General features: G+C 42.5%; 1 protein-coding gene across 1 annotated transcript; it reads left to right on the forward strand.

The window, feature by feature from the left end:
- Nucleotides 1–310: 310 nt before the first annotated feature.
- LOC119953635 (ectonucleotide pyrophosphatase/phosphodiesterase family member 7-like) lies at nucleotides 311–27,836 on the forward strand. Its single transcript, XM_038778097.1, has 6 exons — nucleotides 311–599; nucleotides 3,130–3,275; nucleotides 5,149–5,778; nucleotides 19,843–20,080; nucleotides 21,979–22,114; nucleotides 27,006–27,836. Exons 1-6 carry the CDS (start codon nucleotides 356–358, stop codon nucleotides 27,064–27,066), a joined length of 1,455 nt encoding a protein of 484 aa, XP_038634025.1. The 5' UTR covers nucleotides 311–355; the 3' UTR covers nucleotides 27,067–27,836.
- Nucleotides 27,837–27,869: the final 33 nt, after the last annotated feature.

A 27,869-nucleotide genomic window follows, 5' to 3' on the forward strand; every position in this document is an offset into this window, starting at 1 on the left:
CAACTCGGCTTTTGTAAATATTTAAGCCCGGTTCTAAGAATATTACAAAATGGTTTGCAAACCTGCTCAAGCAGCTCTGTCCTTTACTACTTGGTAGATACATTTCCTGTTATGAAAGGATAAGATATCAGACGTCCCTACACAGGTAACTATCACGCAGCATAGATTACAGAGCTGTCTCTCCTAGTAGAGCTGGCCCAAAGTGAAACCTGTAAGTTGGTTTGTTTTGAAATCTTTTTCTACTGTAAAGATTTATTTTGGGATAAGATAAAGCTATATAAACTCTATTTGCTGATAGATCAGCATGTCTTTTTTTTGTTTCTGGTTGCTGCTGTAACTGGAAGAAGCCACGAGAATGTATTCTATCCTATGCCTGAGTCTTTTGCTATCGTTGACATACAGTCACCCTCACTTTAGAGGTCATAACAAGAGTCATAACAAGCTGCTGCTCATTTCTTTTGATGGATTTCGCTGGGATTATGATCAAGATGTTGAAACCCCAAATTTGCAACACCTAGTCAAAGAAGGTGTAAAAGCAAAATATATTACACCCCCCTTTATTACAATAACCTCTCCATCTCATTTCACCCTGCTAACAGGTAAGTCAAATTTAATCAGTTTCCTTCCAATACTTATTAAATAAATAACTTGCTGTACAATTGTATTGATTGCTGAACAGTAATCCAATTATCTAATTGTTAAGCAGCAAAAGGGCCCACTAGTGAAATGAATGTGTTAACTATATATAATTACATTTTAATTATAGATATCATTGGATATTTCCTGTGGCTTCTTCCAAACAGTTGTTATTACTCCAAGTACAACATTTCTGTTTACATATTTGAAAATGTAACATCCAATTCTGTTTCCCTGTCCAATAATGATTTGCATTTGTGGATTAGCTCTCTATATGACTCGTCAATCAACAATTAAATACATATTTTGACACCACAGTCTCCTCACTGGGCAATCATAGTAATTTTGGCATCCACATATATTGTTCATTAGCAATACTGATCTCCATTGGCCACTCATCTACTCAACATCAAAGCTGTCAATCCAATTCTTTACTCTCCTTATGTCACCACTTAGTATCACGGACGGTTTTCTTAAGATCTCCTCTTCAACGTCGGTCGTATTACCACAACAACAACCAAAGAGCCGACAGCCATGATGATGCAGATAATTTTGTTGATTTTAAATAGGAGATAAACATTTAAAATCAACTTGGATAGCATAAACTCTTATTTAGTGTAACTGTCTCCCCAGTCCCACTGCCCATATGCAAAAATTATTCTCAATTGTTATGAATTTATTATCTGTGTTACCAATTGTAAATGATCAAAATGCAAATTTGTAAACCATAATTCCAACCTCAGAATTACTTAGGATCAATTTTCTGTACTTATCATTCTTGCTGTTTTTCTAAAAGCTCCCCATGGTTTTGATAGTGCAGGGGTCAATTCCCTTGAAACTGTGAGCAAAAAAAGGTAGTTTTAACAATTCACTGTAAAAAACAGAGATAGTTTCTTCTTCCCTCAAGCCTGTATCTTCCAAAGTCAGACATGGGTTAGGCAATGAAAGGGGAGAGATATAACATAATACTCTACCAATATTAGGTTCACTCAAAAGAATACCAGTATAATTTAAATTAATTTTGGTCATCTATTTTTATATATTAAATTCAGATTCCCACTTGTCCCTTTGGCAACCTCTCTTTAGCGATTCCTTGTAAAATCCTTTCTTTGACACTCAACAGCTCTCCAGTTTTCAGGACATTGTTATGTGCAAAGTTTTAATTGTTGGTTATTGAAACAGAAAATTTATGACACAGAATAAGGGAATTCAAACCATCTTGCCAGCTACCAAAAAAAAATCACAGTACCATCACAAACCTTACCAGCATTGCAATTGAGAGGGATAAGTTTTTAATACAATTCCCCATAATCTTAATAAGGTACCAATGCGACTCAATTCTCCCTGTGTTAAACTCTGCCAAGCTGCTAGTCTGTGACGACATTGGGTCTGATACATTGTGCAAATGTTTTACTTCAATTGTATGCTAAATCACACGTTCTGAGAACTATCTCCTCAAAGTGGTACTAGTCAGGAGCTGCAGCAGAAAGTATTGGTCGTACACTGTTTCTGGGCAGCAGCTGAAAGTGTAAACCTCAATGGATGATTGAGTAACATAAGTAACTGCTCACGTATTTCTCTTTACAATATTCAGCAACATGTCAATTCAGGAAAAATTATTTCTCTGTTGCAACCTGCCCACATCCTGTTGGGTCGGGACAATTGGTTACCCCTTGGATCTAGGGAAATATGAGCTCCCTGTGACATTATGATAAATGTACAGAACTGTAAGGGTTAATGTTATGTCCAAATCAACCACTAAAGGGAGATAGATGCAGAACTATATAAGGCATCAATGCTAAGCCTTGTGGGTGAGAGGTTGAGGAGAAAGCTAGAAGACAGACGGTAGGAAAGATAGTGTGAGTGAGAGCAGATCATAGTTATTGTATTAGTGTAGAGATTAGTAGTAGAAGAGTGTTGATTGTACGTTTATTATCAACTGTTTATTACATAAGACTAAGCGTTGAATCCAATTAAGTAGTGTAAATAAGTCTTTAGCTTTGTTCAATATAAAAGCTAGTTGTGGTCAAAGTGAGCACTATGCCAACCATCCTAGGATTAGAACCACAAAGAACACCACACTCCCCTGATAAGGGGGCTGGGCGACCATTAACATTTCAGCTGCATAAAGAGCCGGCCAGAGAGTCAGTAGTGAACGACTGGCGCTGGGCAAATATTGTTGTAAATAAAAGTTACTTTCTGTTCACTCAACAAACTCGTGCTGGACTCTTTATGGCCCTCACATAATTCTCCCTGAACAGAAGCAGCAAAAACAGTGCAAGTAAATAATAACCTTTTACCCAAAGATTTTTTGTGAAAATTTGAATGAAGTATTTCTGTTTACAATTAAATAAATAAGGTAAATGTTGTTAATCGCTGTGTAAGTATCAGATTCTGCAGTCCAAAGAGGTAATATTCATTACATTAAATCAGAATCTTGATTGGCACTTCAGAATTACAAAATAAGAAACTAAGCATCTATTTTCTCTAAAGGAAGATACGTAGAGAGTCACGGCGTGATCCACAACATGTGGTTCAATACAACAACCGGACTGAAAAAACCGTATTACCAGACACAGAGTGTCAATGAGTATTGGGACAATGGAAGTTTGCCCATCTGGATCACTGCCCAGCGACAGGTAAACCGGAACATTAGAATAGTTCACCTAAATCTACGGAGTCGGAGGGGTGCAAATGATAGTTGGCAGTGATTTTAATATGGAACATGGTCCTGTGTCTCCCAGCTGCATAATAAGGCAAGTTGTCAAAGACCTAAAACACCCCATTACACCATTCTGACAGCAATCGCCAGCTGTCCATTTAAGAATTGCGCCAAGCAGTTACAAACAAATTCAGCAAACGAGATTTCAAATAGGCGTCTGAAAACATTTGCAAGGTGCCCAACCTTTGTTTCAGGCACATGCACTGATGACCTATATAGGAGCTGTTACCAAAATGGTGGGTTGCGCATATTCCCTATGCAACAAACAAATGCACATAAGCCACCTACCATATTGATTCCTGTGGTGCCCCTTATGTAATGGCCATCAAGTTGTTTTCATGAAGATTGCATAGACACTGCAGAATTAAAATGTCTGGTTCATTTCTGTTTACGTGGGGGATGTTTAAAAATGATAAAGTAGAATATGTAGAAGGGGAAATGACTCCTTAATATATGCAAACGTTTTCATAGTGAAAGTGGACATTTCTGCCGATGTTTTAAATCCCTTCCCATGAATAAGGCTGCTTTTATACTGCAGTGAAAGGCTAAAGGCTCCAGTGTGGGATCCAGTTTGCATTGCCTGGCTGCTGCTTGACTGACGCGCCAAATGCCAGATCCAGGAGAATGTAATCAAAAGGAATCGTTGGTGTGCAGAACTCTTCTCCCAGGTGGTAAAGTTTAGGGAGTGATTGGAGGAATGGGGGGCGTTCCATGGACAGACATTTCACACGGTCATGGAAGTGGGACTGGAGACAGATAGGCCTGTATATTCTCTAGGCCGATTGGTGTGCTTGTCTCCAGTCATGGTCCCAAATCCCAGCAACCTTCATGGAGCCAGGAGCAGAGGTGGTGAAGCCAATATGCCCAGAAGCACTAGGCAGCCAAAAGTCCCAAATAGAGTGACTTTAGAGGCCTCTCTGCAGGTGACATCCGGAACTTTCCAGTTGCCATGCTGACCCCCCCCCCCCCACCCCCCGCATTGAGGCCACAATATGGTCAGTGATTGAAGGAAGCCTACTGGTGGTGGTCCAGGGGAAAGGGGGGAGTGGGGGGGGTCGGAGGGGAGAATGGTGGGGGTAGCGTTCATTACACCTAATGAATTCCCACCCCCCATAGCCTTGGAGCATATGGCTGCTGGTCAATTGGTCATCCAGAGGAAAGATTGGCCCCTCCATAATGAGGGCTTGATAGCTACTCTTTGTTTTTAAGAGCCAGTAATAGCTCTTCGGAGGGCGGCCTCCTATTTGAGGTGCCTTTCTCTCACCGATATTTTCAGCTTCCGCCTCTGACCATGGGCTGTTGTTGTCAGTGCTAGAAAGCCTTCTATTAGCCCTCCAGCCTCAGGAGATCACCCCCTCCCCCCCCCTTCCTTACTTGGTCAGGGATCCCAGAGAAGATCAATTAATTGGCTGCCTCCCCAAAAATCACCCTCCTGGTCCTGGTGCTCAGTGTGTCGGTTCCCAACCTCATTTCCTTCCGATTTCAGATTCAGGACCTACCCCTGCTCTCTAAATATTCAAATGAAGGTCTGGCATGATTGAAAATTCGAAAAGATCTTATGAGCACTTTGTAAACCAATTTTGACACCACAATGAAGTTACTGCCCTGGTAACAATGAAACTCTTTTCACATTTCTATTCTTCCTCCACATAGATCAGGTCCCAAGTTCAGCTTTGCAATGCAAGTTCAGCAGATGAATATGTTCTGAGAAATAGCAATGCTCTAGAGATATAAAATGAGTCATTATTCATGGAACATTTTATCCCTGTATTTTTTTGTTATTTCTAAAGGGTTTAAAAACAGGTTCTGTTCACTTCCCTGGGACCAAACCCACCTATGATGGAGAGGATATTTTCCTGAAAGTCGTAGAGCCTCCACACTACAAGTACAACAATGCAACAGCCTGGAAAGAAAACATCGACATGGTAATGGGATGGTTCACTGTGGAAGATCTAGATTTTGTTTCGCTCTACTTTGGTGAACCAGATGGAGCTGGCCACAAGCATGGACCCGAATCAGAGCAAAGAAAAGACATGGTCCGCCAGGTGGACAGAACAGTCGGTTATTTACTGCAAAATATTGAAAGGTATGGCTTGAAATCCAAACTCAATGTTATCATCACTTCTGATCATGGAATGACTACGGTGCTGAAAGAGCCAGCAGTGAATGAAATTGTGCTGTCGAGGTTTGCCAATTTCTTGTTCAAAGACAATGCTTTTGAATTACTTGATTATGGACCCACTGCCATGCTACTACCTAAAGAAGGAAGGATAGAAAAAGTGTACCAGGCTCTAAAAGGCGCCCATCCTCATCTAAATGTTTTTAAAAAGGAAGATTTTCCAAAAAGACTTAAATATTCCAACAGTGAAAGAATTCTCCCTATTATCATGTATGGTGATCTTGGCTATGTTATTCACGGGGTAAGTTCATAAATCGAACTAGTCCAAATGAAGGGGGCATTCAGTAGAGTGCATACTTTCGCCACACTATGGTAACTTAATATTATTACATTTATGCAGTTCTTCCTCGAGGCTTCTCTGTGCCTGATTGATATTCTGTAAGTACAAAGCTGGAAAAATAATTATTAAGAGCTTCCATCTTACTGAGGAGGCTTCAACCCAATTCACATCCAACCACCTGCTCTGAAAATTCTGCTCAGATGTTGACAACCATGACAAATTCCAATACAACAGCTGAGCCAATCCACAACACTTTAAAACAAACAACAAAATTCTAAATAAAGCAACCCATGATATTTTTTCAAATTGTCTTGGGTTGTTTTATTTAGAATTTGATTGGGGTTTTTTTCAAAATGTCAATTCATCGTTTCTATAAATGTTAACCGATCCTGTAAAAAAGTTTAGAAACCGGATCTGCACTTTTGCGAAAAACAAACTAGTTCTTTCTTGAGCAATACATTATTTAGGTACCAATTTTTGTTGAACTCCTTCCATTTGTTTTTGAGATATATTGTTTACAGACACACCAATCAGTGATAGGGGTAATAGAAGGACTATTTCAGTTTGGGAGGGAACAAGTTTTTTGATAGATTTAATGGGTATCTGTCATAGGAAATGGAACTGCAAAACAGGTTGGAATTCACAACACAACACAGGACTATTTATCAACAGTACACATCCTGGCAAGCCATGTCTTTGATGCAATGCAACAACTGATAAAACATGAAAACAAGTTTGTGACCAGATTAGTCTCAAAAATGTCACGTCTAGGTATATCAGATAAAGTAGTGTGATAATCCCTCTCTTTATTTGTTTACTTGTTCCTTCCTCTCTCTTGCCACTGCTTTTTCCTCCATTACAGAGTGCCACCACCAAACACATCTTCTCTTCACTCCCTCTGTCAGCATTCTGTAGAGACCGTTCCCTCTGAGATAATCTAGTCCACTCCTCCACCATACCCAACACCTCTCCCATCACCCATGGCACCTTCCCATGCAATCGCAGAAGGTGTAACACCTGCCCCTTTATCTCTTCCATGCTTAACATCCCAGGCCCAATACACTCATTCCAGGTTAAGCGGCATTTCACTTGCACCTCTTTCAATCTGGTCTATTGCATTCGCTGTTCCCAATGTGGTCTCCTCTATATAGGATAGACCAAATGCAGACTGGGTGATCGCTTTGCTGAGCACCTTCGGTCTGTGGGCATTCAGGACACTGACCTTCCCGTTGCTTGCCATTTTAACACAAGACCCTGCTTCCATGCACGGTAGCATGGTGGTTAGCATCAATGCTTCACAGCTCCAGGGTCCCAGGTTCGATTCCCGGCTGGGTCACTGTCTGTGTGGAGTCTGCACATCCTCCCCGTGTGTGCGTGGGTTTCCTCCGGGTGCTCCGGTTTCCTCCCACAGTCCAAAGATGTGCGGGTTAGGTGGATTGGCCATGCTAAATTGCCCGTAGTGTAAGGTTAATGGGGGGATTGTTGGGTTATGGGTATACGGGTTACGTGGGTTTAAGTAGGGTGATCATTGTTCGGCACAACATTGAGGGCCGAAGGGCCTGTTCTGTGCTGTACTGTTCTATGTTCTATGTTCTATCTCTGTCCTTGGCCAGCTGCAATGTTCCAGTGAAGCTCAACACAAACTGGAGGAACAACATCTCATCTTCCACGCTACAACCTTCTGGTCTCAACATCGAATTCAACAACTTCAGATGATTAGTTCTACCCCACCTCGACCCAATTGTTTTCATCCCATTTCATTTTAACTGTCTTTTACCATTTTTCTTTCTGGTCTTTCTTTATATATATTTACCCCCCCCCTCCCATCTTATCCACCTTTCCGTACCCTTTCTCTCCTTTGCTTCCCGCTTCCCCTCCTCCCACATCTACATCTGTCACAATTTAGCCTCTGATGTTAGTTTCTCTGCTGTTTGGCCTTTCACACCTTTTGTTCTCTCTGGGGACTGCCATTAGCACTCTTTCCCCTTGGTTTCTGTGGCTATTAGCACCCCATGTCCTGCGTTTCTGTGGCTGTGACTCATCTTTCATTCTCACTCCACAGTATAAATATTTCCCAGTTTCTCTGTCTTATAGCTTTGATAAAGGGTCATCTGGACTTGAAACGTTAGCTCTTTTCTCTCCCTACAGATGCTGCCAGACCTGCTGAGATTTTTCAGCATTTTCTCTTTGGTTACAGACTTCCTCAAAACTTTGTTTAACACATTCTGGCTCAAATTCCTTCTCCTGATTTGTGATTGCCTCACAGAGGCCTGTCGAAAATAAAGTGGGTCAATTTATTTGTCAAAACCACCATGGAAGCAGAGGTTATTTTGTGCAAGCAATCTATAAAATAGAATTCATTTTTATAAAAACTTTGTAAATGAAGACCACCTTCTGTACTTGTCAACTTTGCAAGCCTTTTTAAACCAAAATAGGGTCAAATGGAAACTCATTAATGCCAATTCCAAACCAATTTAGGCAGAATAAGTAGCTTTCTAATACCAAATTCCACACTAAATTTGTGCAAAGTACATCTAACATAATCTAATGTAAACAGTGACGTATAAAGCTGACACTTGATACAATAAGGCTTTATGAGCAGACACTGAATCATAGAATCCCTAATTGTAGAAGGAGGCCTTCAGCTCATCAAGTCTGCACTGGCCCTTAGAAAGAGCACCTTACTTAAGCCCACGCATCCACCTTATCCCTATAACCCAGTAACCCCACCTAACCTTTTGGACACTAAGGGGCAATTTAGCATGGCCAATCCACCTAACCTGCACATCTTTGGACTGTGGGAGGAAACCAGACTGCCCGGAGGAAACCCACGCAAACGCAGGGAGAAAGTGCAAACTCCACACAGTATGCTTTATCCCCTCCACATTTTCTTTTTGTTCTTGTCCTCTATAGAAGACAGTGATTTGTACAATTAATAAATCAAATGGAGATTCCACACGTGCAGACCATGGTTTTCAGTGTAATGGGATATTGGAGGTTATTGTTAGCTTGAGCCCAACCCTCCCCTTATTGATAATGTTTTTCGGTAGGAAATCACTGGATCATGAGAAGGAATGCGAAGACTACATGATTTCCCCCTCCTCCCAGTCTGAGCAGGTGGTCAGTTGTACAACTCCACGCATTACTTATGGGCTCACTCAGCACAGATCCGTGGTTCATCCTGGACCATTTAGGATCTCCTGATTTCAATAACAACAGTAAGCACACACCCGCTGATATATTGGAGGAACATCATAGTTGTCTGGTTTTGTTTAATGCATGAGGTAATATTAATACATGTGGCACTTAATTCATTTGCTTATATTTGGGGTTGTTGGTTTATAGCACTTGACCATATAAAGTTCAGTTTTTATTACATGTGGTTCTGGCAATCTTAGTATTGTTTTGGGAGTTGTATGAGCACATTCTACCAATATTTCCTGTGAAAAAGTGACCTTAATTGTATTGCTCTTCATGTCTGGCTGGAGTCCAAATGTGGGATTTACATACATAGATACATATAAAGGATAGGAGCAGGAGAAGGCCTTTTGGCCCTTCATAGAATTTACAGTGCAGAAGGAGGCCATTCGGCTCATCGAGTCTGCACCAGCTCTTGGAAAGAGCACCCTACCCAAGGTCAACACCTCCACCCTATCCCCATAACCCAGTAACCCCAACCAACACTAAGGGAAATTTTGGACACTAAGGGCAATTTATCACGGCCAATCCACCTAACCTGCACATCTTTGGACTGTGGGAGGAAACCGGAGCACCCGGAGGAAACCCACGCACACATGGGGAGGATGTGCAGACTCCGCACAGACAGTGACCCAAGCCGGAGTCAAACCTGGGACCCGAGAGCTGTGAAGCAATTGTGCTGTCCACAATGCTACCGTGCTGCCCATACAATGCTACCGTGCTGCCCATAATAGAATTTAAATTCCACCAGTTACCATGGTGGGATTTGAACCCTTGTCCCCAGAGTATTAGCCTGGGCCTCTGGATTGCTAACTGCTTGACATTACCCCCACCCCCCAATACAACTGATACCCGATGCCTGTTGTTGGCAGCTATGTTGAGGGAAAAATCTGATGTGTTCAAACCCATGTCTACTGGTCCCCCTTCTCAATTGCTGTCTTGGTTCAATAAGGTCAGTAATCTATATCAGAAAAACACTTCATATGTCTATGCATAATTGAAGGCTTGTGTTAAGTGAGGAACAAACAAGATATGATGGCAAATTAGATCCCTTAATAGGATTTTATGTCCCACTTAAATAAGACCACTTTCGACCTGCAGTACAAGTGAAAAATAGACTGAAAAGGTTTGGTGGTAAGTGACTCATCCTGTCTTAGAATTTACAGTGCAGACGGATGGCCATTCGGCCCATCAAGTCTGCACAGTCCACGCACATCTGGAGACACAGACTTCCTTTGGTTCCTCCCCAGCTATTCCTGTTAATTAGAACAGCTCCTACTACTGAAGTACTACTGAACTTGGTATTCTAGCCCATCAATAAATAAATATCAGTGCCGTTTCTCATCACGGAGGTTTTTTTTGTCACCCAATTAAAGGGGCACTATCTCCACAGAATGTTTGGCAAACCTTTCATCATTTGTTTACAAACAAGCAATGTGCTGATGCAAGTTACATCACTTTAGAAGGATGTTGTGGTCACAAAAATGACATATTGTTCTTTTTCCCAAACACAAAAAGATAATGGTCAGAAGTTTTTGTCCGAGCAACCCCATTTTAATAGCTGTAGTTCTTTTTTATTCATTCTTGAGATGAGGACATCATTGGCATCAGTTATTGCACAGACTTATTGGCCTCTAAGCAGCTGCTTGTGAACCTCGTTCTCGAACCACGGCAGTCCATGTAGTGTAGGTACAGCAATTTGATGCAACTGAGTGGTCTTCGAAGCCATTTCAGAAGGCAGTTAAGAGTCAACCACATATCCATGGATCTGGAGTCACATGTTGGCCAGGCAGGACAGGCGTCCTCCCCTGATGGTCATGAGTAAATCAGAGTCGCTTTTTTACAACAATCTGGTAGTTTTATGATCATTATAAATGAGACTAGCACTTTATTCCAGATATATTAATAAATTAAATTTAAATTCTTCCAGTTGTCACGGTAGGATTTGAACTAATGTCTCTGGAGCATTAGTCAAGGCCTATAGATTACCAATCCAATGACTTTACCACTATGCTATCATCCCCTGAAATTAAAGCATTTGAAGAGATTTCTTAAAGTGCCAAAGTTTCATGTAAAGCCCCTTATAGAAAGTCATTGACGAATGGAAATGCCTATATTGATGCATGTATGTTAATAGGTTTTAGTACTGCACCACTAGCACTCAATGCAACAAAATACAAAACCGTGCCTGAAGGCGAATTGAAAATGGTTTGGGAAATGAATGAAACTAATCATGAAAACAATTCCCACAGTGTTAAAGCAGTTGTTGAGGGAAATATTTTGAAGATATGAGGTAATACTGACATTGTGGAGCACATTGGATTAGCTGGACCACATTTAGAGTTTGAGCATTCTCGCTGCAAGGTGTGGAATTGTTTTTCGCTTCTAACTGGCTATGTCTGCAGTCGGAGTCAGAGGTTTTTTCCTTCGTTCCTGACATTCTAGTGAGTGGTTATTATAGGGTTGCGAAAAGTTCTTGGGAGTTCCAGGGAGGCAGATAGATTTTTTTTAAATCTTCTCTGTCTGATTTCTTCACTCTAAGGATTGTGAAGATTTCTACCCTGAGGGTTGTGCACAGGCCGTTAATTAATATTTTTAAGGTTGAGATAGAGACCGATATTTAGTCTCTCAGGAAATCAAGGATTTGGAGAGCAAACAGAAAAGTGGAATTAGGGCGGACAATCGGTGATGATTGTACTGAGTGACTAGCGGAGAAGGCTCAAGGAATCAGGTGTTCTACTTCTGCTCCCATTTCTGATCTTCTTATAACTGGCTGCATTTGCCTATCTTACTAGTGATGGGAGGGGGATCTGAATCCAACTTCTGGTAACACCAGTAAAGACCTGGAGTTCCGGTTTCCTCCCACAGTCTAAAGATGTGCAGGTTAGGTGGATTGGCCATGCTAAATTGCCCTTAGTGTCCAAAAAGGTTAGGTGCGGTTACAGGTATAGGTTGGAAGTGTGAACTTAAATCGGGTGCTCTTTCCAAGGGCCGGTGCAGACTCGATGGGCCTCCTTCAGCACTGTAAATTCTACGATCTATTCTATGAAAGACGAATTATCATTGTTCCAAAAGGAAGAATATGCATGCTGTGATTGTCCACAGTACTCTTGCAGCACACGTTGACTTCACAGACTTGACAAGTTGCGTGCCAAGGCCTGAACATTCATTAATAAAAATTCTATCCAGCCAATGATTGTAAAGTTATCATCTCAATTTTGCACACAATGTCCTTATTTTTGTCATTATTTGAAGATACAAAACCGAGGACATCCTGTGTCACTCCTGTAGACCTCCTAAAATTTGGCCTGGAGTTTCTAGTCAGTTGCCTGCCTTTCATGTTGGGAAAGAAACAGTCAAAATGGAAGGGAAAGAATCAAAAAAGTAAAAATTCTGTTTTACACTTCAAATATTACATTTAATTCCAGTATTGGTTATCTGTACAGCACTGACACTTTGGGAAGGGAAGAGTGCGAATGCTCAGCGTTAGAACAGTTGTGAAAGTACATCTCAAATTCTAGATTTGTAGCGGAACGAGTGAGCTGATTTCTCCCGATCATCACCATAGTCTGAGCCAAGAACGGTACAATAACATAAATATATGAAAGAATGACACATACTCAGTAATGTCGAATTCTTGATTGAGTATCTATTCAGCAAATCATAACTACCTTTGCTTCCACAGCAACCACATTTTTTAAGTTCTTGTGTTCCCTCACCATTTAGGTGTAAAATGACTTCAGTTTAAAACTGAATATGAATCTCTATGTTGTCGTTAATCAGCTGCAGAGGTTAAACTCCATCATTTGTGAGATAGTTCCCGCACACCATTATTTGCATAATCATAGAAGCCCTACAATGCCAAAGCAGGACATTCGGCCCATCAAGTCTGCACTGACCCTCAGAAAGAGCACCCTACCCAGGTCTACTTCCCCCCCATCACCCCGCCCTATCCCTGTAACCTAACCTGCACATCCCCGGACACTAAGGGGCAATTTAGTATGGCCAATCCTCCTAAGGTGCACATCTTTGGACTGTGGGAGGAATCCGGAGCACCTGGAAGAAAACCACGCTGATATGAGGAAAACGTGCAAACTCCACACAGACAATGACAAAAGGCCGGAATTGAACCCAGGTCCCAAGTGCTGGGAGGTAGCAGTGCTAAATACTGTGCCACCGTGCCGTCTCCTTTAATTTATTTATCTCCACATTCAATCCCATTTCTGTGAAGATGATCAATAAATGTTTCACTGATCTTTCGTACTCAAAAGTGTGAATTCTCCACAAGCTGGCAACAGATGTGCATCTTCAAGTGTAACCGCCACCCTCCCCCGCCCAATAATAAGTCAAACGCTAATTAGAAAACATCAGAAAAATACATATCAACTTGTGTCAATATTACACAAAGGGGCAATTAAGATACAACAGACAGCTGTGCTTTTCTGCCTCCAGTGTGGGCTGAGAGAGTTAGCCCTTTGGGGTAATTACTTTTCTCTGCTCAGAATGCAAGTACTTTTCTGACGTGTGAGCAAACTGATATGTTTAGGCCTTAGACACTGCATCTCTGAGGGGACAGAAAACAGCATACTGAACTCTCATGCCAAACTCACCGTCTGGACAACTAGACAAGGCAGTAGAGGCCTGTAGATATCCATAGGAACGTAACTCAATGGGAGTCAGTGCTTTTAAAGCAAGAGAGAAACTGGTGGACATAGAATTACAGAAATAGTTTAATTGTCTGATGTATGAGTAATGAAAAAAAAAACGATTATGCAGATCCCAAAAGACCCTCCTCAATGAACAATGGAAATTGGATCAGGGGTAGACCATGTGGCCCCTTGGGCCTGCTCCACCATTCAAGTGGATCATGGCATTATCCAGCACTACCCCCATATTGCTTGATGTCTTTAATATTTAGAAATCCTTGCTCAATGGCTGATCCTGGTGGGGTAGAGAATTCCAAAGATTCCCCAACCTCTCAGTGAAGAAATTCCTCCTCATCTCAAAGAACTAAACAACAATTCTTAGAGAAAAATACCCAAAGTCTGACACTTGGCTGCCCAATAATTAATCACCATTCACCAGGTTTATAAATTTAAACACAATTACTTTTTATTTATAACAAAAACTACAATTAAATTTGCAGGAAATACAACTGGTTAACTAGTATCTAATTCGTAATCCCCCCACCCCCCCACTTTAACATGTCTCCTCACTCTCTATATATACAGACACACACAAACACGCACGTGACAAACAAACACAGAGAGGGAGGAGGTGAAAATAATGAGGATGAAAGTCAAAAGATAAGAATCATTGTTTCAGATGGTTTGTTCTTATATGTGTCCCCTCTTCAAACTTTGCTTTCACTATCGTTTCATTCAGGTCTCTGCAGGTTCAGAAATGCATCAACTCACAGCCTTTCTGGAGAGGGGGAGCGAGAGAGAGAAGAGAGGGAGCATATCCTTGTTTCTCTGTGTCCATGTCTCAACTCTGCTTTCCTTAGGTCCCCGGAAACCATCTCACTCAGGCAGGATTCAATCACCAGTCAGACATCTGCTGGTTTATTGTGTATTGGTATAGATCTGTTGGTTAATTGGGCAATTTCTTCCTTTAAACGTTAATGGTCCCAAACAGGATTGTAACATTTGATACATGAGATCAATCAGTACTGCATACTAGCGGCATAATGTGACTACATGATGGCATTGTGTTAATTTACCTGATCAGTGACCCAGTAATGTTGAAATCTGTATTACAATTATGAGGTTTAAAATAAAATTTAAAAATACAGTCCCATAACAGAGTAAAGGTCCATGTGACCAGGGCTGAAGTATGCCATACAACAGGTCTGGCTGATAGGCCTGCTAAAGATTGAATTAAGGCCCAGATTGTTTTACTAGGGATAAGGTGCAGGTATTCACACTTAGAGGCATTCACAAAGGCTGTTGTGATGCAAGTGAAGCGACAATCTCCAAGTACTAGTGTTAAAAATGTCAGGTTGTAGAAGGGTATTCTTTTAACTGAGTATTTCCATCCAGGGTAGGATTGAGTTTAGGTCTAAAGAATATTTATTCAGCATTTTTACCTGGATCCAAAGCCTGTGTGATTCATATTGCCACATGGAAGGGTGCAGAGGAAGTCATTGTAAAGATCAGGAGACAAGCTTTCCTAAAATACCACAATATCAGAGGGAGAGAGAGCGCACAGCTATAGGCAGGCAGCAGGATGCTGTCATTCAAAGTGCAGGAAGCAGGTGGCATCTCGTGCTCTGATTGGAAAGGCTAAATTCTCCAGAAGCTGAAACAAAGCTGGAAGAATTGTCTAACTTTAACTAGAGGGAGGGCGACTTCTACAGGCAAACTCATGCCATGGGTTATGGAGTTAAAGGTTTCCAGATTGGGAGAGGAAGTAAAGCCTCAGGAGACAAAAAAACATTCTGGCTCGCTTCTGGGAGAATTGAATGTCTACTGAAAGGACAATGTAACAGAAACCAGAGCGGGATATTTTAGTTATGTTCAAAGAAGCTGGCTAAAATATAGCCTTCAGTCAATGACATTGTGGCGTGTTACAGTAGATGTCTTAAAACGTGAAATCTTGTTGTGTTATCCAGTTAAGAGCTGAATGAAGTTCGAAGATTGGAATCATAACATTTGTTAAAGTAATGAGTGTGCAACCCTTTATCCCAAATTCAAGAAGACTATCATAGATGCATTTAAGTGAATGTTCAATAAGGGAGAAAGGAATAGAAAGATGTGCAGATAGGATTAGCTGAAGTAGGGCGGGAGAGAGTTAGTTTAGAACATAAACACCTGCAGTGACCAGTTCTACTGAATAACGTCTTCCTGTGATACTAGTTCTTTATAGCTTTATGGTTAAATATGAAGCTGGGATGTGCACAATGTTAATATGTAGCCATTGTGAAGGATGCCATTGCCATTCAAATAAGTGGAGCAAAGTGGGTGGAGCAAACCTGACAGTAACAGCTTACATTATAGACATGGAGATAGATACTGTTCACTACAGTCGAAGGTTGTGTTGCCTGCCCGGTGCCGGGGTTGAGGACATCTCCTTGTGGCTGAAGAGGAACTCAGAGTGGCAGGAGGATGATCCAGTTGCAGTGGTCCATGTGGGAACCAATGATATAGCGGAACATCATTCCTGGACTCTACCTAAGAGAATTTAAGAAGGGAAGGTCCAAATTAAATTAAAAGAGCAAAGATTACACAGAATGTTTGTTATCCGGGCCACACACCATTTGGCATAAGGTAATTAAACGCATGGCTCAAGAAGCGGTTTCAATTCATGGGACATTGGTGTCGGTACTCAGGGAAAAGGGAGCTATTCCACTGGGATGGGCTACACTTCAATCAGACGGGAATCAGTGTCCTTGCCAATTGTATAACCAGGTGTGAACAGGCCTTTAAACTAACAGGAAGCAGGTACTTTCGGCTGAAAAGAACTTAGAAACCCAAAGGGAAAGGTCGATATATTGGAAAAATATAGTGATGTGGATGAAGGCCAGCAGAGTGGGATAGGAAGGGACAGAGAGTTTGCAAAAAAAATGTACATCAGCGAATAAGGTCATTGCAGGGAAAGAAGTTTGAAAAATGAACTTAAAGGTTCTTTATTTGAGTGCACATAGCATCTGCAGTAAGATAGATACGGCATGAATAGAGTAAATAATTTGGATCTAATCAGCAGTACAGAAACATGGTTACAAGCTGATCAAGGTTGGGAAATAAATATTCCAGGGGACATGATATTTTGGGAAGACAGACAGAATGACAAAGGAGGTGGGGTAGCCTCTTGTAGTAAAGGGTGACATAAAATCAGCAGTGGGAAAGGATTTAGCTTGTGAAGATTAAGTAAGAACTGGAATCCGTATGGATGGAAATAAGAATAGCAAGAGCAAGAGTTAGAAAACACCAATGGGAGTAGTTTATCGCGCCCCCCCCCCTCCCCCGCCTCTCCCTCCCCCCCCCCCTCTCCCCCTCTCCCCCCCCCCTCTTCCCCCCCCCCCCTCTCCCCCCCCCCTCCCCCCCTCTCCCCCCAACAGTAGTTTCACTGTTGGGCAGAACATTGAATTGAAATTATTGGAGCTTGTAACAAAGGAGAATGCAGTAATTGTGGGGGACTCTAATCTTCACATAGACTGGGACAATCACATTGGCAAATATGGTCCAGAAGATGCGTTCGCAGAATGTTGCTGTGATAGCTTCTTGGAACTGACTAGGGATGAAGCCATCTTAGATCGAGTACTGCATAATGAAGCAGGGTTAATTAATAATGTCATAGTAAAAGATGACTTCCATGTAAAATTTAAAAGTAACATATTGCAATCGCAAACAAAAATCTTAAATTTAAACAACAGCAGTTACATAGGTATGAGGGGAGAACTGGCTAAAATGCATGGAGCTAAATGAACATTTGCAAACATTGAAATAAACAATTGAAAATGGTCAACAAAAATGCATTCCATTGAAGAACATAAAAGGACCCATCTGTAGCTTTTAACAAATTATTTCATAGGATGTGGGGATCACTGGCAAGGCCAGTAATTGTTGCCCATCCCTAATTGACTCGTTCGGCTAATTCAGGGAGTCAACCATGTTGCTTTGGATCTGAGACCAGACCAGAAAAGGATGACAGATTTCCTTCGTTAAAGGACATTCATGAGCAACAATCAACAATGGTTTCATTTGACTTTTAATTCTGGATTTCAATTGAATTAAAATCCACAATCTGCCGTGGTCGGATTTGAACCCACATCCTGAGAGCATTACCCTGATTCTCTGGATTACCAGTCCAATGACAATGCCACTACGCCAATGCCTCCCTGCCTTCCTCACTCAGGAAGTTGAGGATAGTGTTAGATTAAAAGAAGAGACTTACAATGTTGCAAACAACAATAGCAAGTCTGAGGACTAAGAATGTTTTTGAAACCAAAGAGCTACCAAAAAGTTGATAAAATGGGGAAAAATGTTGAAGAGTAAATACGCCAGAAATAGAAAAACAGATACATTTTTCCATAAGTGCATAAAAAGAAAATAGCTGAGGTAAAGTTTGGTCCCTTAGAAGCAGAGACAGGAGAACTGTCTCATGGGGAACTGGGAAATGACAGAGCCCTGGAGAAAACCTTTGTATGCGTGTTGATTGCTCGGGGCCAGGGATTGAGGGGATAGCGGTGAGAGGGCATGTGGGGGGGGGGGGGGGAAAGGGGACATGGGAGGGGGAAACAAAGAGGGTGTGAGAGAGGGAAAGAGGGCATGGGAGGAGGCAGAGGGGTAGGAGGAGGGGTCAGGGGGTGTGGAAGGGGGTAAGAGGATGGGGGAGAGGGGAAAGTGTAGGGGAGGGGGAAAGAGAGGGGGAGAGGAAGAGAGAGAGAGAGGGCGTGTGAGGAAGAGAGAGGGTGTAGGGGGGGGAAGAGGCAGAGAGATAGTGTGGGGGAAAAGAGCGAAGGTGTGCTGGGCATGGGCACCCGCTAGCGAGGGGGGGGGGGGGGCGTCCGTCCGTACAGCAAGGTAAAGATAAGAGAGGGGCAGAGGAAAGAAAAGGAGAAAGGTAAACTAAGTTTCCTATTGGTTTTACACAGAAGCGGTTGTATTGAGGACTTCTTTGGGTGATTTGGAGTTTTCTAATTTGAATTTATGCAATATTTGTTATATTCAGTGATTTCATATATTTGGCAAGTTTGTCTTGATAGGAATGTACAGTGCTGCACAGGCACAGTGCAGTATTTCAAATTATCCACCTGTGCATTGTATATTCCAGGCAAGAAATGTCCAAGGGAACCCAGCTCCTGTTTTAACATTGGGAACCATGGGGTTCTCATTGGAATCAAAGTTGTTTCATTTCATGTCACGATTTTCAGGAACACGACCACAGTTCTAAGTGAGGAATTACTCTACTCTTGCCACGTGGAAGTAATTTATTTTTTCTCCCACCTCTAAGAATTATGCCGAAAGATTCAGGCCTTTAACGAAATTCGAAACACATTAGTCACTGAGGCTCAGCAGCAATAAAGAGTTTGGTTTTAATATTGATTTAAGGTTAAATCTTTCATAATGAAACATTTTTTTTTACATGGATAACAGAAACACTAAAAAATTAGTAGTGACCATTCTGCAAACTTAGGGCTAGTTTGCATTTTCAAAAATTGGATTTTTAAAATGATCCACGGTGTTCCTCTATGTCAACTCATAAAACGTTGCCATTTTTGTTTGTGCCATGTGAAACTCCATTTTGATATTTGATATATCAAACAGTGGGTGGCACGGTGGCTCAGTAGTTAGCACTGCTGCTTCACAGCTCGGTGGACCCAGGTTCAATTCTGGGCTTGGGCATCTGTCTGTGTGGAGTTTCCACTTTCTTCCCGTGTTTGCGTGGGTTTCCTCCAGGTGTTCCGGATTCCTCCCACAGTCCAAGGATGTGCAGGTTAGGTGGATTGGCCATGCTAAATTGCCCCTTAGTGTCTAAAAGGTTAGGCTCGGTTACGGGGATAGGGTGGAGGCATGGGCTTAAGTAGGATACTCTTTCCAAGGGTCGGTGCAGACTCAATGGCCCGAATGGCCTCCTTCTGCACTATAGATTCTACATATTCCCTTTGGGCTGCTGAATGTCTTTCTTTGATATACTTTATGGCTATATTCCAAATACAGAATAAATAAGGTAGCATTACTTCTTGAAACCTATCTTGAGTTTAAGAGACACTGATAGGTCAGGTGTAATGCTTGGGAGATTTATGTTATCTGAACTTCATGATATGTAACGTTCTTTCTCACACTGTACCATATTGTTATTTGTACTCCCTTTTCCTTCCACCAGAGAATCAAACTCCAGTTTAACAAAGGTGAGCATGGATTTGATAATGATCACATGGACATGAAAATGATTTTTCGTGCATTTGGTCCAGATTTCAAAAAGAATTATCTGGCCGAATCATTCGATAGTGTGAGCATTTATCCATTAATGTGTGAACTTCTGAAGATCCAGCCTCAATTAAACAATGGATCACTGGAACATACCCAAGCAATGTTGAACTACTATCAGGACAACTCTAATGGTAAGGAACAACTCCAAAAGAACAAAGCTGAACCATACACTTTTGATAATGAACATTTCAGAACAACTAAATAAGGGCAGAAAATATAAATATTAGGATTATGCGAGTGTGGGTTAATATTGCACTCTGCAGATACAATTTAAAATGCATTGTTTATTTTGCAATTTTATTTCCCATCTTTAGATCCAATATACATCAGGCGGGATTCTCCGATCCCCCCACAGGGTTGGAGAATCACCGGGGGACGGCGTGAATTCCGCCCCCGCCGGCTGCCGAATTCTCCAGCGCCAGGGATTTGGTTGGGGTGGGAATCGCGCCACACCAGTTGGCAGCCACTGGGAGCAGACCCCCCCGGCGATTCTCCGGCCTGCGATGGGCCGAATGGCCGCCTGTTTTCGGATGGTCCCGCCGGCGTAAATTAGAGTAGGTACTTACCGGCGGGACTTGGCTGCACGGGCGGCCTCCGGGGTCCTCGGGGGGGGGGGCACGGGGTGATCTGGTCCAGGTGCCCCCACGATGGCCTGGCCCATGATCGGGGCCCACTGATCCGCGGGCGGGCCTGTGCCGTGGGGGCACTCTATTCTTCCGCGTTGGCCGCTGTGGTCCTATTCCTCCGCCATGGCCGACGCGGAGATGAACCCTCCTGTGCATGCGCTGGGATGACGCCAGTTGGTGTGGCGCCAAGCCCCTTCCCTGACGGCTGGCGCGGCACAAACCACCCTGGCGCCGGTCTAGCCCCTGAAGGTGCGGAGGATTCTGCACCTTTGGGGCGGCCCGACGCCGGAGTGGTTCACGCCACTCCTCGGCGCCGGAGTTGCCCGCCCCGCCAATTCCCGCAGAATCCTGCCTATCATCTTTTTCCCCCTAAATATTAAATCCTAATGACCCCATTTACAAATTATTTTATTCCTAACACATCACCTCCCCATCCAACCTGGTGGAAATCCAGATAGTCCATTTCTAATTTACTCATGAAGATCATTTTAAACAGTCAAAGGCATCATCCCTGATAGATCAAGGGTACTCATCACATATATAGTTAGATTAACTATCATTGATCATTTCATTTGTTTATTAAATCAATTATTCGATTTATTAATTCTTTCTTCCCCACTTCCGCAATTTAGTTTTCTTGTGGATATCAAACGCTTTCTATAAAAAAGGTACTCTCAGATTCGCAAACAGTATATCCCAGGGCAAGGGTGTTCGACCAGAGGTGAACCTTCAGCCTTGTGCCCCCCGATTAATTTTGAAAATGAATATTGAACCCAGGTCCCTGGCATTGTAAGGCAGCATTGTTAACCACTATGCCACCGTGCCGGAATATTATGAAGTTTTGGGAAAGACTGCAATGTAAATACATGGAGATCTATATGTGAAAGTCGATCTAGACCTTTCCATTTCCAGCTGAAGCCCATTTGCCTAGAGGTTACACCAGCCCTGGTATATCTTTGCGATTGAAGCACGAATCATGCATCAATTCGATGAAGTCACAACCACAGAAATCTTTTAAAAAATATTCTGCATGATCTGCCTTTCATAAACCCAGTGACTGAATCATTGCATTTGCTTCTGTTAACAGCCTGTGAGGTTCTACATTTATACTTTTCTTCTGTGGATATCAAGCCAATAAGCTAGTCCTTCCTACTTTATATTCAGAATAAAAACCCACTGAGAAATCTCAGGTCAGCATCAGTGGAGAGAAATGGAGTTTGTTTTCTCAGAACTCCATACTCTATTATTTTGCCACACTTATATTCAATGAGGTGTATCAAATTCCGCTATCATTATACTTCTAGCCTTATTTTAGTAAACGTTTTTACCAGTATATTAGCATGCTCTTGATGCCTTTTGCACGTTCAAGTGCTTCAGTTCCTTTTAATATCCTGTTCTTTCAGATTCCCAGGATACAAGCTCTAAATCAACATTATTCAAGGTGACTGTAGGTTTAGCAGCAGTTGTGGGTTTGCTCGTGCTGGTCGCTGTTGTTGCCGTAACTCATTCCTTCTGCAAGCGAAGAAAGAGCAGTAGACAGTAAGTACCTCAAAAAGAGCTTGTGAAAGAAAACCCAGGGATTGAGATGATCTGAGCTACAACAATATGGCTAGCGGCTTAAGCTCGCTCCTCAGACCCAGGTACCTTCAATACTGGATTGTTCCAGCTCCAGCCAGTAGACACAATACCAGTTGTTGTTGTACTTTGGAACTTCCTGTAAGCAGCTGCATCTGTCCCAGAGCACCAATGACGAACCAGAAGTGGTACCGAGTTCATTCCCTCACACAAGTTATTTGTGGCTAATTTATCGATTGTGACATCAAGTTAAATTCCAGGAGGCAGAGGTGAGATGGTTCTGGGGAAACTGAAAGGTCTGAAGGTGGATAAGTCACCTGGACCGGATGGACTACACCCAAGCTCCTAAAAGAAATAGCTGAGAAAATTGTGGAGGCATTAGTCATGATCTTTCAGGAATCACTGGAGGCAGGAAGGATCCCAGAGGACTGGAAAGTGGCTAATGTAACACCACTGTTTAAGAAGGGAGGGAGGCAGAAGATGGGAAATTATAGGCCGGTTAGCCGGGCTTTGGTCATTGGTAAGACTTTAGAGTCTGTTATTAAAGATGAGATCGCAAAGCACTTGCAAGTGCATGGTAAAATAGGACCGAGTCAGCACGGCTTTGTCAAAGGGAGGTCGTGTCTGACAAATCTGTTAGAGTTCTTTGAGGAGGTAACAAGCAAGTTAAACAAAGGCGAATCAGTGGACGTGATTTATTTAGATTTCCAGAAGGCTTTTGACAATGTGCCACATAGGAGACTGTTAAATAAGTTAAAAGCCCATGGTGTAAGATCCGGGCATGGATAGAGGATTGGCTGACTGGCAGAAGGCAAAGCGTGGGGATAAAAGGGTCTTTTTCAGGTTGGCAGCCGGTGACTAGTGGTGTGCCTCAGGGGTCTGTGCTGGGACCATAACTTTTTACAATATACATGAATGATCTGGAAGAAGGTCCTGAAGGCACTGTTGTTAAGTTTGCAAATGATCCAAAGATCTGTAGAGGGACAGGTAGTATTGAGGAAGCAAGGGGGCTGCAGAAGGTCTTGGACAAGCTAGGAGACTGGGCAATGAAGTGGCAAATGAAATACAATGTGGAAAAGTGTGAGGTTATGCACTTTAGAAGGAGGAATGGAGACATAGACTATTTTCTAAATGGGGAAATGCTTTGGAATGCAGAAGCACAAAGGGACTTGGGAGTCCTTGTTCATGATTCTCTTAAGGTTAATGCGCATGTTCAGTCGGCAGTTAAGAAGGCAAATGCAATGTTAGCATTCATGTCAAGAGGGCTAGAATACAAGACCAGGGATGTACGTCTGAGGCTGTATAAGGCCCCATTTGGAGTATTGTGATCAGTTTTGGACCCCATATCTAAGGAAGTATGTGCTGGCCTTTGAAAGGGTCCAGAGGAGGTTCACAAGAATGATCCCTGGAATGAAGAACTTGTCGTATGAGGAATGTTTGAGGACTCTGGGTCTGTACTCATTGGAGTTTAGAAGGATGAGAGGGGATCTTATTGAAATGTACAAGATACTGCGAGGCCTGGATAGAGTGGACGTGGAGAGGATGTTTCCACTTGTAGGAAAAACTAGAACCAGAGGACACCATCTCAAATTAAATGGATGATCCTTTAAAACAGAGGTGTGGAGGAATTCTTTCAGCCAGAGGGTGGTGAATCCGTGGAACTCTTTGCCGCAGAAGGCTGTGGAGGCCAATTCACTGAGTGTCTTTAAGACAGAGATAGATAGGTTCTTGATTAATAAGGGATCAGGGGTTATGGGGAGAAGGCAGGAGAATGGGGATGAGAAAATATCAGCCATAATTAAATGGTGGAGCCGAATCCATGGGCCAAGTGGCCCAATTTCGCTCCTATATCTTATGGTCCCCATCATTGGCTATCCCCATTTACTTTGTTTCCATTCACTCAATGGAACCTACCATTTTTTTAAATTTAGAGTACCCAGGTATTTATTTATTTTCCAATTCAGGGGCAATTTAGCGTGGCCAATCCACCTAATCTGCACTTCCTTGGGTTGTGGGGGTGAAATCCCGCAGACACATGGAGAACGTGCAAACTCCACACGGACAGTGGCCCAGGACCGGGATTCGAACCACGGGTCCTCAGCGCCGCAGTCCCAGTGCTAACCATTGTGCCACATGCTGCCCTGGAACCTTCCTTTTAAGAGCACATTGACCGGTAAATTCAATATGAGGGTTCACAGATCTTAAGTGGTGTCATTCAGCACAAAGAATAATTTCCAAACCAACGAAAGACAGAAGTAATCCTTGTACTGGGCGTAACCAGTTTGCCTCGTCTTCAGTATATCATGTTGCAATTACCTCAGAATAACCAATTCATTCTCTTGGGCTTTAATCATCTGATCCAAGGTTTTTTTTAAAAAGCATAATTTGTTTGGAATGAGGGTTGCCTGAATACGTTTCTGGATGATGTAGATGCTAGTGAAATGCACAACATCCCTTGCAGGCTACATGATGGAAACAAGACTACTTCCCTAACTAAACATACCACATTTTCATGCAAAGGGATGTTTGTGTACTGCCAGCTGAATCAGCCACTCTCGTGGGATGAGTGAAATTTCCTTTGATGCTGGAGCTTTTGCTGCCATGATGATCAGATCTTTGAACTTGAATCTTATCTCAGTAAAGTGGTTAATGGCTGCTTCACTTTTCATGCAAATTATATAGATGGAATCAACACAAGATGCAAGATAGAAGGTTTGAACAGTGCAGTAGGCCTAACATTGCCATGCATATTTTGACCAGAATGTGTGAAAACGATGTGCGCCCATGTTAAGAAGTAGATGAAACACTTATGATGACTGATCAGTAAAAAGCAGGAGTTGTGTTTCGTAAATTGATTTTTTGTTCAATGCCAGTATCAGCTGTAGGAATTGGCTTGAGGTGAAACTCCAATAGAATACATATCCGAGACTAACTCGTTACTGAAATTCTGCTCATGACCTCATCCCTGACCTGGACACATCATGAGATGGTCCAGCATCATTTAACTGATTTCTTGTTTAGAGGAACATGCACAGTGCCTGTTATGCACAACAACATTATGTTTCAGTGGAAACAAGAGCTGTGCGCAGTCCAGTTTACTTACCAAATGAATATTTATGATGATGTAAAATCTATTTATTACTTTGTATGAATTAGTCCTCAAGGAAGTACACAATGATAGTTGTAGATTTTTTAATGGGGCAGTTTCAAGGTCATTCCTTTCTGGAACACTCCATCAGCTCTGACTGTTATAATTGAGTACAGTATTGGCTTTGTTGATTTCTAGAGGATAGAGAGCAACCAAGTCAGTTCAGTTCCTCTTAAATATACAAGGAGTGGAATTTAATGAGTGCATAGAGGGGTCCAATGTCTGCCATCAAAATTTGCATCACTCTTGCTGACATGATCTCTAGGAGGCCTGAGGGATAGGAATTCCTAATTGGCAACGGGAACACTGCCACCAGGGTTCCTGGCTCCTTCAGGGACAATTAATAGCAGGATTTTCCTTAGTGCGGTGGAAATCTACTCCCAAGAGCAGTTGCTGCTGCTGGTAATTCTCTCGGACCTCCTCCAGGTACGGTTTGGGGGGGTGTGAGTGGGGTTGGAGAAAGGGCCGGGGGAGACCCCGTCCAATTCTGGTTGAATACTGGCACCTGGGCGGGAAGGTCGCCCACAAGCTTTTTGCCCAAGACTTACTCTGAAGCAGGCAGAAAGGAAGTGGTATCTCCATACTGGCACTACCTCCCACAAGATGGCGCCAGAGCATGACGGCACTCTGCGAGCTCTCCCTGACAGATCCTCTTTTTACTTACCTTACAATCGTTCTAATCTTTATTATGTATTTTCTTTCATTTCCTTTTATGTACTTAACGATCTGTTGAGCTGTTTGCAGAAAAATAATTTTCACTGTACCTCGGTACACGGGACAATCCAATCCGATCCTCCCCGCCTGATCACAGTGGTGGGTGGGAAAAGAATAAATTCTGTCCAGAATCAGGTGGTTCAACAGATGGGGCTGGATTCTCCAATTCCTGTGCTATTTCCCTGCGCCGGCGTGGGAAAGGTGGCGTTTTGCGCCAGGAAAGCTACGCAAAATGGCCATCGTTACTGGCCTATTTTGCTGGGGGCTAGCTGGTAGGCAGCGTAGAGCACCCGGCTCTATCTGCCGATACGCCCCGGGAATTGCCGCGCCGTGCTTCGTGGCCGAACCCAGACTGCGAAATAGTCCCCATTTCGTCTGGTTCGCGTGGCCCAGACCGCTCCACCATAGTACCCCCAGCCCCGAATAATGTCCCCGCCACCCGCGTATCGGCTCTCCCCTGACTGTCGCGGCGCTGGATGAGCCCGCAGCAGCCACGCCGAGTCCCCGATGGATGAGACCATACGTGCCCCACACCGTCAGATACTTGGCCGGTCGGGGGCGCAGCATCGGGGGGTGGACCTCAGACAATGTCCTGAGGCCATAGATACGTGGCGCGGCGTACCCACCGAGTACGACGGGCAGAGCATCGTGATTTTGGCGTCAGCGGCCGGAGAATCCAGCCCATGGTGTTTAGTGGTTTAGTTCAGCAGTGCTGCCTTCATGATAAGAAGTCGGTGGAATATCTCAAACTAGCTAAGCAGTTCAGTTTGGAAGTGGGAGGAAAAATAAGAGAACCTGGCACAGCGTGTATGGCAGCGCTTTGCACAGAAGTCAATCATGAAAGAAAAAATATATTAATTGCAGGCAAATCCAAATCCTGGTTACCCAATGTTTAAATTGAGGATTGTGGAACAAAAGGGGGCTATAACAACCATTAAGTGGGAAATAAATTTGAGTTTGTTATAATAATACAGAAATGTCATCTCTTTTCAGAGTGCAAGATGAAAAACAGAGTCATGACCTGAATTTATCGGCAACAGTCGAAGTCCAATAGATAACTCTCAGTCTGTGCCGAGGGTGAATGACATACCTTGTCTTAAGTACTTTATTGCTCAATGTTAAGATAAGATAATGGCTATTATACAATTTCTTACAGAGACAAACTAGAAAATTAAATTGAATGTATAGGATTACTTATTGTCAGAAGCTCTTTTCATATACCTATTTATTGCTGATTCATGAATATAAAACAAATACAATAAATAACAACACTTCAACTTACGATGTTGAGCATTTGAACATCCATCCAGGCCATTATTATGTTTGTGACTTATCAGAAATACGAAATATTGTCCGACCATTATTAATTGTCATTTATCCTTACTCTTTCTTTCACCATCACAGTGAGCATTCGAAAGCCTCAAAGAATGAATGGCTTGGAACTCCAGCACATTTCAGTCTCAATTCCATGTTTAATTTTTTTGCCAATTCTCAGCCAGGTTTCAATTGCACCCTGGATATTGGACCCTTGGCATGGCTGGGTACTGTTAAACTATGCATATTACACATTGTACCAAACCATGTTTCTTTAAAGCGTCTAACCCCATTGTCAATAAATACTGGTTATTCACTTACCATGTCTATCACCGACATATAATCACTACACTATCAGAATTAAACTTCATGAGTAACAAAGTTCATCTTTGTGTGCATTTCTTCTTTCAAACTACCATACATGTTTCCTGCAGAACATATGAACACTTGTGAATGTAATACCTCAATTTTTAAACAAAATCTACAAATAAAGTCTATATTTCTAAGCAATTGAACAGATTAGTTTATTTATTCTCACTGTCA

This window comes from Scyliorhinus canicula, chromosome 18, assembly GCF_902713615.1.
Source record: "Scyliorhinus canicula chromosome 18, sScyCan1.1, whole genome shotgun sequence".
Lineage (NCBI taxonomy): Eukaryota > Metazoa > Chordata > Chondrichthyes > Carcharhiniformes > Scyliorhinidae > Scyliorhinus > Scyliorhinus canicula.